The 12,914-nt window shown below is 42.3% G+C and overlaps 1 protein-coding gene across 3 annotated transcripts in view; it reads right to left on the bottom strand.

Annotated features, from left to right (window-relative positions):
- The window catches only part of SPSB4 (splA/ryanodine receptor domain and SOCS box containing 4), an 87,347-nt gene that overhangs the window by 52,558 nt on the left and 21,875 nt on the right, over positions 1-12,914 (bottom strand). For all 3 annotated transcript variants that reach the window (XM_032193611.1, XM_032193609.1, XM_032193612.1), the window contains exon 2: positions 12,002-12,857. In XM_032193611.1, the coding sequence (XP_032049502.1) occupies positions 12,002-12,695 (694 nt within the window). In that variant the 5' untranslated portion in view covers positions 12,696-12,857. The remainder of the gene's footprint in view (positions 1-12,001; positions 12,858-12,914) is intronic.

The following is a 12,914-nucleotide window of genomic DNA, read 5'->3' as shown; positions in this document are numbered from 1 at the left end:
AAGCAACCTCCTAGTAAAGGCAATCAAAGTGTATTACAACATCATCAGGCAAAAACGTGAGTGTCAGAACAGCTAAATTTCACAAATAGTTAATGCTTTGGATTATTTTTGCCCTTTGCACAACTACTTCTAATACTCACAACCATGTTCAACAAATGCCAGGCCATCAGAGCTACATGCTGGGTGTCTGAAGAGAGCAGACCAAGTTAGAAATGCCTTCACCAGCCCTGAAGATGGGCTGCCACCTGAAACAACTTGATGAAGACCAACACAAAGCTCAGCAGACCAGCAGTGCCAAGCGCTCCACCTAAGCTAACCTCCCTGGTTTTTCTGCTTTATTAATTGTTGCCTGTCCATGGCTTCAGAGGTATAGAAATCATTAGAATAAGACAGAATTAAACAAAGGGCCAGAACCAAATGTACATGGAAATGCAAATTTATGTGAGGCCTCTAATCACGTGCGAGTCCCAGGCTTGGGCTTCGGCCCTCTTATCCTCAGCCTGAGGACAGACTTCGCAGCTCCTGGAGCCACAGAAATACTGCTCCCTGCACTCAAAACAGCATTTCCGAATATAACAGAAATACTATTGCTGAACAGCACTCGGGCAACGAAGCTCCTTTAAGCAAAGCAGGGGGAGACGTTCCCAGAAGTACCCATGCATCAGACGAAGCTATCTTGCTTTCCCAAATGCGCTATGAACAAATTACTTGGAAGCACAAAAGAACGGCTGTAACCAAATACTAATGTACACTTAATGGACTGCAGGTTTTGCAGGATGTTTAAAGTTCCCCCTCTGATCTCTCTGAACTTTGGCCTTCATTTGTTTATACAGGCAGAGGCCAAGAGGTCATACCACTAAAATCAGCAAATTGTTTACACATATGGCAAGCACACATCAAGCAGAAATGCAGTCAAGGCTACAACCATACAAAGCACATTAAAGCAATTACTTTAGTTAAAATAACAAACATACAGCGAGTCCATATGTGATCAGGAGACCTTGCAGTGCAGAGAAAATCAGGATGAAGCAAGGAATTAATTGTCATTTCTTCAGAAGCCAAAACACATGTTCCAACCAGCCTAACCCAAGGCACTTGCCAACAATAGTGGTGCTCTTTCAGAAAAACTGGGAGTCTTTGGTATCATCAGTGTCAAGTTTTTATACATTTTTAAGTGCAGCTTCAGCACTATGACAGTTAATACTGCAAGGAATATACAAGTTTACAAAACGAGGCTGAAGGAGCAGCTGAAGGGAGGCGCTCTGCTCTCCAGGCACGCCGTGGGCTGTGTTTGTTTGAATACCAGGCAGGGCTGTGGTGCCCACGACTGGATGAGGCATCTCACCAGAGGCAGCAGACTGAGAAAGAAGTTCTTTGGTCGATGAAAATGCATTATTTCCTCGGTAATTTGCACTAGCTTTAAATCTAAAATGTATTTATTAAAAAAATAATTGTTTTAAATAATCCTTCATTTCCAAGCCTTTCAAATTATTTAAACCTCTATAGGGAAAGGTCTTTTAAAAAGCCTCTTCAAGTAGCATATTTCACATAATAGGCATGGTTTGGAATTCAGGGACATGAAGCCCTTCGATTTTAGAAGCGTGAACTGGGTATTAATATAACTCTATGCTTTGTTTTGTTTTAGTGGACAGAGGGATGTATTTTTTGAGAGCAGTTACGTGCTCTCTGCTTAAGGGAAAGCCAAAAGAAGTAAAATGTAATAACTACAAGAAAGAAGGAAAAGCACCGGGATCTGAAAGAAACTAATCAACTTGTCTTAGTTAAATACACTTTAGCTGTCAAGTTTGCTGAAACCAGAGGAGGGGAAAAAATTTATCTTCAAGATGCTGTATGAAGGCTTTAAAGAAAAATCAGTGACATACCCAGTAATGATTTTTAAGTATTTACAGTTGTTTTTTATTGCAAACGAGAAACTATCCTCTTTAAATTTCATGCCCACACTACACATGCAGACAAACATCCATACGGATAGGAGATGCACTGTGCTCTTCTCTAAAATTGCCTGTTCTGAGAAAAGATAACTGTTAATCTCAAAGAAAAATTATCCTTTTTTTAATGTTACCTATTTCTGTGCTCGAAATACATTTTGGTTTCATACAAATTGTTTCTGTAGAACAAGATCATTTGGTTTGCCAGTCAATGATACAGCCAAACAAGTGAGAAATTGCTCTGTAACACTGCTTACAGAGCATTTAGATCCTGAAAATATCAATGCCCAGGCTGCAGGACTACTCAAGTCAAGTCCTTCTGAATAGGATTAGTGTCTTATTAGAGTCTTCGGTAAAATCTGCTGTATTATGTGCTTAATGGGAGCTGTGCCTGTTGGGATACGGACAAAAAATGTCAAATTAAAATCTGTGTGCAAACTAACTTCCCTCAACAGATAAGGTTGTCATACATACAGCATTCCTAGGTTGCTGCTTAGAGACACAGTTATATTTTCATTCACTGGTAGGACGTGCACAACTGTTTCCAGGAAGCTGACACTGGAAATGCATCTGTAGCCTTGGACATCAAACCAACTTGTGTTGTTCAGAAAACAAACATAAAACTATGAAGAAAATCATCCAGTGAGGCAAAGAAATTGGCAGACACAGAGCTAATAAATAATCTCCTCTTTAAGAAAAGAGACACCCTGAAGATACGCCAGGTCTGGAAATTCATTACTTCTAGAAAGTAATATTCACATAAGGCATGGAAATATTCTTATGTTATTCATCACAGGAGTTTGACAAATTTATGGAATTTGTGGGGTTTTTTTAGGCATGTCTGCATGAAAATATAGGTATAGCTTTGACTAGCTGATATAAAGTAACACTGCACACCCGCCTCACTTAATTGCTTCGTTATTAAATCCACTCTGAACGAGAATTACCAAAAACATTTTATCCAATGCTCCTAGTGAATAATGCTCCCATTGCAACAGAGAACCTGCAGTACCAACGCTGAAGATTTGTAACTCAAAACCAGCCCTACAGAATACTGGCCAATACTCAGAATATCATATAAAATCCTGGAACGAGCATCAGCATTTTATCTTCTCTATTTCACCACCAACTAACATATAAAAATAATGTTTAAGCTGAAAGAACCCTCACAGTTCTGTAGATGAAGTGCAGTTGTGTCAGTAATTTCTGAAGTCGCATCTCCCCTGCTTTAACCCAGAATTTCAGTGCTGATGACTGAAATGTCTCATTTCAAACTTTCTGTATTGGAGGTTTTTCAAATAAATTGAACACTGTTTTGGTAACAGGCCTGAAGACAGATCTGATTAACCAGTCCCGGCCCAAAACAGTTGAAAGTGAAAGGCTAAGGTTATTTACATTCTCTGCATATACACGAATCAAACAAGGCAAGGGGGAGCTTTGATCCAGTCCTGTCACCACTAGCAGGGCTTTTCATCTTTCTTCAAAAGACAACAGCGAACTGAACCCGAACACAGGGCCCGTGCTCTGCCAGGGCTTTGCCAGGTGCCTGTCCCCTGGAAACCACAAGATGCACCTCTGCTTGCAGCCCCGGAGCACTGGGGAGAACAGACCCAAGGCCAAAGTACTGGGAGAAATGGAACACAAAACGATGACTTGCAGCAGACCTTACCACCATTCACAGAGTGAAACACCACCCCGGATGGAAACCAGGTTGCTGTCTGCCTCTCCTCATCTACACTGCCTTTAGGAGAAGAAAAATAAAGCCATCTGCACATGGAGCTTGTGAGGAGAGAGGGGAAGAAACTCCCAAGGCTGTAGACATACACAAAGTAATATTTTAAGGAGAAATATAGTTCATGAGGAAATTCATATGAAATCATAGTCACCATTGATAAAGCACACACATTTTTGGCAACAAAATAAATATATCAAAGGATAATCTGCTGCCCAGCATAATTATTTGTACTGAAGCTTGGATTTATGCTGTACTGTGCCTGACAGCAATACAGATAGAGCAAATCTGAAAATAAACATCCTTTCGACTTCTCGTACAAACCTGTGAGAATCAGTTCACATTGCTGAGCAATTCCAGCATCGCAGCTCCAGCAAATTCAGAAAAGGATTAAGCAAGGCTTTGAAATTTTAATTGCTATTTTAGAGTAATAAATACAATATTCAAAGTGTATCTTTAGATTACAACATTCACTTCAGTTTTGAGAACAGAGATGCAGTTGCTGTTCTTCAAGGTTCTTATTCCTTAAAAACCAGATACACAGGGAAATCAGCAGAAATGTGAATACAGCACAATTTTCCTTTTTTCCTTGAAACTTGAAGATTTGACAGTTGCCATGCTACATTTATGAGCGACAATGGGAAGAAACAGCACAGGCAGTCAGGGAGCTACTGAACTTAAAATTATGCCAACACCTTCACATGTTTCAGGTCAATGACAACTGCATTCCCTGCTAAATAAATAGACTGGACTAGACCTCAAAGCAGAAAACCCTGTTACTTGTAAAGCTAATAAGTGCCTTAGATTGCCTGGGGAGTCTCTATCACTGTAGGTCTTACTAGGCCAAAGCTGCATAAAACACGACGTAGCTAATCTTCCAAGAATAGGAGCGTGAGACAGTCTTTGCACCTACATGCATTGATCAATTATTTACTACCAACTTTAGGTAATCTGGGGATTTTCTGCATAATTACAATTAATTTATACAAGTAAAAAAATATATATAAATATTCAACATTCACCCCAACAGACCATTTCACAGACCATTCACCATCACAACTGAAGTCAGGCACTTAGATCTGGCATTTCCATCCTTTGGAAGAGTGATGCTGCACCTGATTGCCCACAGTTATTAATAAAGCAGCCTGCCTGAAGTTATGAACAACAGCAAAGTTAGGTAAGAATTAATTCTTAATAGGAGCACAATAACAACAGAAGAAACAAATTTATCTGGGGAAAGGACAAAAGAAGCTGGAAGACCAAAAAACACCAGAAGAGCTCAGAGAGAGATGGACGGGGCAGGAGGCGACCAGGGCAGAAAGCCAATTAACAGAGTGGCATATTCGAGTGACAATGCAGTGGTTTCAAGCTGCTGAGAAAAGGCTAAGAGTCAATTAGAAAACATCAACAAATTAGGATTAGAGGACAAGAAACGTGCTTAACCCCGGGAAAGGGGTAGGTATGCCAAGGAAAACAAAAAGCCCCAACAATGAGGCTCCTGATTCCTAAAGCAGGAACTGAAAATGCTTTTTCCTGTTAAATTATCTTGAAAACTAAAGATTCCTTCTTCACAGCATTAGCTGCTTAATTACTACCACTTCATCCTCTGATTGCATATCTGCAGGGAAAATTCTCCCTAAGATCTAGCAATACTGCATCTTCAGAGTGCATTATTTCCACCGCAACCTCCAGAGTAATAAATTATTTAAATAACATATAAAACAAACAGGTTTATCTAAACAAAAGAACATATTCATTTAGAATTTTTAATTGAAAACCATCTGGGGGAAAACCCAGCACATCTGATGAGAAACTATATATTTCTCCTGATAGTTAATTCTGCAGTTCTGACTTAGATTTCTTTGTAATAAAAGGGCCTCTGTGGCAAAGAGTCCATATTTATAATTGCCATTTGTCATCCGTTACAGACAAAACAGTGTGAGTTAAAATAATAGGAAAGAAGAGCCCAGAGCTCCAAAATTGTTATTTCAGCTGAGATGCATAGTCCCCTGTTTCACAAAGCACAATGGAAACACACAAGCCAAGGTCTGGAAATAACTCAAGGGTTAAGTCATGGTCTTCTGTGAGGCTAGGAGCACAAGGTTTGAACAAATCCCATGCCCCAAAACCTCTGCAACTTCACCAGCAACAGCAACATCCTTTTTATGTCGTGGAGCCCAGAACTGCCCACGATATTCAAGGGGGGGCTGCACCGACACTAAATGCAGCCAGAAAGTCACCTCTTTGATGCAGGTGTTTGAAGCACGTACTTTTAATAATACTTCTGCTTCATCTGGGGATGTAAATAGGTAGAGATATTTTTTAAAAAGCAACGCAGTAGGCTGCAGGCTAATGGAGAGTAACAGCTTAGAGAAAGCCTTGGCATTTTGTCAGGCACCGATCACTACAAGGACGTGTAGGTTAACAACGCCTGCACTTGTACACGCTGATGTTTTCTTTAACTTGGCATTACACTCATAGGCAAGTTGTCTTCTCTTCTGAGCTGTAAATGTTTCCATCTCTCTGAACTCCAGATAATCAGGCTTGTTTTCAGGATTGTGTAAGGGCTACATGAGGTCTAGCACAAGAGCTGCAGTGGGCCATCAAGCTTCAGAAGCATTCTTCCATGCCGAAACAGCACAACGAACCGTAAATACCACACAAAGGAAAATTAGCTGTCTGCTGTAACATATTTCAAAACAGTTATACTATTATATAAGGGAAAGCCAAAGTTACTGTTTTGAAATAAAAACTCCTAATTTTAGAAGCAAGAGATTTAGGCATAAAAAGCAGCCAGTATCCCAAATGTCTCATAAATGTAATTCTTGGATCTATGAAAACATCAGTTTAAGACAAGACGGCTAAATTCTGAACAGAAGAGAAGAAATAAGTTATTAGGATACTGTTGTTTCTATTATAAAGTCTTACAGTCTCTTTTCAATCTAAACATGAGTTATTCTTTCTGGAACTTCAAAAGGCAGAAGAATTCTAGGAGCAAAAGCCTGGCTCTGCTGAACATCAGACACTACGACCAGACAGCTGGCTGGGCATATTAGCCCCAAATCTTGCCAAATCACAAGAAATAGTTTAAAGATTTATAATTAGAAATATACAAACTGGGGGGGGGAGGGGGGGGGGATTCAGATCTTCAGCTCTTATAGTTTACTCAATATGTTGTAATAAACATGTCAGGATTCTTTCCTTCCATGTGCAATTTCAAGACTTTTGAAGCTCATTTAAACATGCTGAAGCTTTCTTTAAAATTGTCTGGATCACGTGGAGAAACTGCCTCTAATTCGGACACATCCCACGGCATATCCCAAGCAGCGAGCACCCTCCAAAGCAGCAGCCGCAGCAGCCTGCACCATGCAGCCAGGGGAAGCGCGCTCTGCAGGAGGAAGAAATCTGGAAGTGACACCAGGAAGTCTTTTGAGATGTGGCCAGAAGGCCAGCACTGATGCACATCCACAGCTGTTTCTCCACGGCATCCACGGGCACGCTGTGCTGCCGTGGGCACACAGAGCTGCTCCCCCACCCACCCTGCCAGCTCTCAGCCCCAGGGATCACACAGTTTTGTTCCCACCAGTTCTGCATTGTGCAGCTATGGCTGGAAAACCTTCCTGCAGCCTCTCTGCATCCGCTCTGCCTAGGAAGACATTCAGTTCTCAATTTTGTACCTATTAGTCGCATAATTCAATTCCGTGTGTGTGGCTCCTGCATTGTCAGCGCAGACGGGCTGCGTTCTGCATGTTCCTCCGCACCAGCACAGAACAGGGCAGGGCCAGCCCCGTAACATGTGCTGCTGGAACTCAAACACTGCTCTGTTGGGTAGTTTTAAGGATCAGAACAAACCACTGTGCTCAATTCATTTCCTCAATGAGCAGGTTTCCCAGCACAGCACTGTTCAGTTGTCCTCCCACCACTGATTAAACACACAAGTATCAGCGTATCGGCCATGATCTGCAGTGCACAAAGCGTTTCTCTATTTCTGGGTTCCAGGCTATAAATAGTCTTCAGGATTCCTCATCAGACAACAGACATAAATAGCCTAGCTGGTTTTTAACCACACACATACCCTGATGAAAAAAGCATCTGAAAAACAACATAGACTGCCTTTGCTGTGCATTTGTGCTTCTTTTTTTATTATAGCAATAAGCAATGAGTCAGAAATCTGATATAAAATTGATACTGAGAAAACACCAGCACGATAAATACTGATAGCATTTGCTAAAAGAGGATAAAAGATCAGGGAAGAACTGAACATGGTTATACCGAGAGCTCTCCATCCTGCCCTGCTCCCTTTCCTCCCAAACCCTGACACACATTTGCAGTGCCGGGTCTCCCAAACAGGAGTGAAAGACTGTCTCGTGAAGGTCACTGCTTGCCTCCTTGTGATGCTCAAAGTAGCTTCTGAAGCTTGTGGGAGGCTTTAAATAAGAACTTTTAAAGCTGCTTTTTTAAATGACACATATTGTTCAAACCCATCAGTAATATAGATGGACTTTCAAATACTATTGTTTCATATCAAGTGCAACTCTTGGCTTGAACCTCAGCCTTGAGAAGATTTAAAAAAAAAAAAAAACAGCAGGACCTCATTCTTCACTGCTGGAACTATCAAGGAGACAATCCCCAAGCACACAAAAATTACCACTTAGCTCCGTAGCACTTAACCCTCTCCTCTTCTCTGCTTTCCCTTCTGCGTTTTACAGCCGCCCAACCACCCCTGCCGCTCAAACAGCAGCTCTGTTAGTTTTCCACCACCCCCTAACCCATTCTCAATCTGCTGTTCACTGTTCCCTACCCGTGCATCACAGCCATCTCTGTCCCAGGGCCACCTCAAGGCCGCTGCCAACATCGACGACTACTCTGGGGCAGCCTCCTTACTGCAGCTCCAGGCTCACAACATCTTAAAAACAAAACCAACACTCCCTTCTACACCCCAAAACTGCCTGAAGAAAGGAGTTCATTGCAACACTAAGCCACTCCTGAATCTATTTTAGGCTCGGACGATTCCCCACAGACCCGTAAGACTCCTTAGGAAGTGTGTTTCTGCACAGAAACAGATACATTACAGACATTCAGGCTATAAAAGACTTCTACTTGTCCACTCATTAGAACAAACAAATAAACAAAAAAAAATGATGTTCAGTTCTTTAGTTAGGCATGCTCTTTATGAAAGTAGCAGTTTTACCACACAGGAGCAGTACTGACAGTCAAAATAAACAAAAATATTATCTGATACCCATTTAAGTTACCACAGAAGTGGTTGCATACAGATACAAAAATATTGTTCCACCTGTGACATACACCACTCAGAAGGTACCAACGCTTCTTGCCAGCCAACAAAAAAAGGGAGGCTGCCTCCAAAATTTGTCAGAAAAGCAGGATAAAGGTCAAATTGAAAACTGAAGATCCTGAATAAGATTTGGGTACACCTCTTTTCACTTCATGTTTATTGAAGGAGAAGTAATATCGCTCACCTCCTGAACAATTTCTTATGCCCGACACATGCAAACTGTTCAGAAAGAAAAGCAGAATTCCTCACCAGCTCTCTAGAGACCCTACGATAACCACTACGGTATGCTATGAAGGACTTCTTACAGCTATGCTTCTAAAATAAATAAATAATATTTTTTTTTTAAAAAGGAAAAAAAAAAGTGATTTAGAGTCATTAGAAATATTTTACTTTAGATAAAATATTTTGAAAAACTCTGATTAAGAAGCAGCAGCATCTCAGGTACGTTTTCTATTTACCAGTCAGCCATCAGAATATGCTGCATCAAGATCTTCAAAATTACACAATAGGTATGAGACAAAATTCTGTATTCTGGACTTCTGTAGTCTAAAATACATATAAACAGAGCATCTCTTACATTTTCACTGAATTGCTTTCTGAAAACAAGGTGAAATGCAAAGTTTACAACCCTGTAAAGCCTTTAAGAATTAACCTTGAGGCCTTTAAGTATTGAGAGGTCTTCTGTTTAATTAGTAAGCACAGAAAACGCTCGAAATCCCTGCAGCCGCGGTGTCCATGTGCTCTGTGAGACACCACACAGAGCCACCGCACGCTGCCATGTGCGCCCTGAGCAGTGTCAGTCAGTCATTAAACAGCCAGCTACGGTCACTGTTGGACAGCACAATTTCAGGAACAGCTCACTTGCGACTGCCAGATCTACCAAAAGCAGCAATCAGCAGCACAAAATACTTGCAGGACAAATTGAGGATCCATAAGGTTAAAAAGCGGGCAAGCAGCACCACCAACAACCTCCAAGCACACATATGCTGGGCTGGATAGAAAGGCTTTTGGCGGAGAAGAGAAGGTGTTTGTTTCAGGGCACCAGCGAGACAAGCTACTCTGCTTTCCTGAATGCTGTTTTTGTTGCAGGACAGCAAGGGATCAGTGACCATGTGATAACAAATGACGTGACTCCAGGATGTCAAAGTGCCTCACGGCAAAGTGCCTTTACACTTCCTCTTCACATGATCAGGTCAGCATTCAGGCCGACATAAAAGCTTAGTTTACACGTTTACTCCTAGCCATGGGTTCATGCCTGAGCACGACTGTTCTGCCTTCCTCTGGGATCATCTAAGGAAGCCATCCTGCCTTTTCCAGCAAAACTATCCCACAAGAGACCGGATGGGAATTTTTCTCTCAGCCGTCTCACAGACCACAGCTATGCTTCCCCACTCAGCCCCTTTTATTTTATAATTCCTACCAAACTCATTCACATCCTCGTCCCTTCTTTTCATCTTTCTGGGGCTCCCTCGAGCAGCCCTGCAGAGGGTACAGCAGGAAGGCAGAACGCCTCCCTTTGAGGACGTGGTGGAGCAAGCCGAGCAGTACTTTGCTTAGCTTGGCAGATATTCCCAGCATTATGAAAACTGCTTTCGCACACAAATACTCAGTTTGCAAAAGCATCCCTCCCCCACCAGCCTCCAAAAAAAGTCTGAGGCAAGCAGTCAGCACACAACTCTGCAACGTCTGAGTGATTGCAAAATACTTACGATCCTCTGATATTCCCTTGTATGAAAGCACTCAAGAAGCTATTTAGCATTTGACTGTAATAACCTGCGGGGCTTCTGTGGATAAAGATTCTTCCCCCCAGTGCCTATTACAGATGCTTATGAAAAAGCAATCTTTAACAGGGTCAAGTTCTTTAATTATGTTTCTACTTTGTATGTCAGACGCGAGGCTAATGAGCAGAGAATTAATTTGATGGGGAAAAAAATAGACCATCCCAACCTAATTGAAAGGAATTGTAAATTCCTTTAAATATCACTAACTGAAAGGCAGAGGTGTTGCACGCTTGCTATTAGTCCCTTTTTATACAAACAAGTTCCATTCATAAAGTCCAAAAACCAAAGAAAGTTCAGTCCAGCCATGTGCTTTTGCTAAATCTCTGTATTTCCATTCCCAGTTCATCCTGTGGATCAGATAACCCAGCATTAACAAGGTCCCACTCCCTGCTACCTCGTTCAGCCGTGCAGCCCGCAGTGCCCAGCAGCAGAGAAGCTGCGTGTGGGCAGCTGGGCACAGCCCAACATGCGCTGTGCTGCAGAAGTGGCTCTGGCAGAGCACGCTCCTTCCCAAACACTGAGAAGAGCTGCACAAAACCCAGTTCCACAGAGCATCTTCTGGTGGGCTACTTTAGGGACACAGCAGCAACATGCTGCTCCTTACTACCAAAGGCATTTGATTTGTCCCCTTATAACAAAAATAGCTAAAGCTTATCCAATGAACCGTGTTCCTGAAGAACAGCACCTTCTGAAATGAACCAAGGAGAAGGGCTCAATTTCAGAAAAACTGCTGAAAACAGTATCTGACCTGAGTTCCCAGATTCTTGAGGATCCACCACTGCTTCTGAGGGTCCTGCAGACAAGCAAGCCCACTGGTCTGAATTCAAGCCTGTTTGCACACACCATGCAAGAGTTCCCAATACCACCATAAAGTTTTATAGGATTCACAAATCCTATTTGAAAACCATAGATTTAAAACACATCCTCAAGTAAACGAGAGTTTTACTGTTAAATATACCCTGGAAATTTCTCAAGATTTTTTTTTTCCCCTCAGTCTGTTCACTTTCTTTGCACACAGATTTCCTGCCACTCTGCTGGCTGAAACAGAAAATTCTCACAACAGAAAATATTTTGATACAATCCATACCGTTGTTAGCTGTGTGCAGTAACTACAGGTTGCAATTTACTCACGGTGGAGAGTCCTCCTCCAGTACACTCGGTTCACAATGAAAAGATAAAGAAAATAAATCCTACATGAGAAGAGTTGAGAGACAACGCAATGAAGAAACGCGTTAACACTTACGGTCAAGTCCGTTGATGTATCTCATTGTAATTTCACAGTGCCCCCAAACTGCACTGACTATGGGGTAAAGTTTTTTCCCTTTTAGTCCTCTGAAGGCCACTCCAAGATACTGTCCATCTACCATGAAGCTGAGCGTCCCTTCGTCCATATCCAACACCACCAGTAAGGAGTCTGGGAGTACAAAAGACTCGTCTGGTTCCAAAAAGACTGGATACGTGACCCCAGGCTGGTTTTTACAGTTGTGATAGAGTTTGTTGCGTCCCAAATCCCAGCCCCACGATTCACTATTGCTACCGACCAACGACGTGTACCCCACCGAGTGCAGCGGAGCTTCGGCCGTGGAGACGCCCACCACAGCGTGAGTGCCCCGCTGCCTCGTGGGCCAGTGGATCTGCCAGACGTGGAGGCCTCTCGTGTAGCCGACTTTGCCCCGGATGCAATCTGTGCTTTGGGCCACTGGGTGTCTGTGAAAAGTCAGTTTATCGTCCTCCTTTACAAATATATTTAAAGAGCGATCTTCATTGTTCCAAGCGTGTTTGTACTGGACCTCCAGCTTGGCAGGGGGCATATCCAACAACATGTCCAGCCGGGCGGGCTTGCAAAAATCCGGGCCTCTCAGCTCTCGTTTAACAGGTCTATAAGGGGGCTCCCTCACATCCACAGACTTTATGCTCCCTGAGATTTTCTGGCCCATTGCTTGGCTGCAGATTTACAAAGGAGAAAGAAAAGTTGACTTTGGCCCAACGTTACCTCATGAAAGCGCTTTTACACTGAGCCAGTGACCTGACAAGCTGACTGGATTTACTTCTCCTGTTTGGAGCTTTTTAGCAGCAATGTTTTCAGAGAAAAAACGTTCCTGAAAAAAAGCAGAAAGTTTCCAGTTAGTTTAAGAAAGCCAACAGAAAACCCACAA

Source organism: Aythya fuligula, chromosome 9 (genome assembly GCF_009819795.1).
Source record: "Aythya fuligula isolate bAytFul2 chromosome 9, bAytFul2.pri, whole genome shotgun sequence".
NCBI lineage: Eukaryota > Metazoa > Chordata > Aves > Anseriformes > Anatidae > Aythya > Aythya fuligula.
The sequence above is the reverse complement of the archived record's forward strand: the minus strand, read 5'-3'. Positions and strand labels throughout refer to the sequence as shown.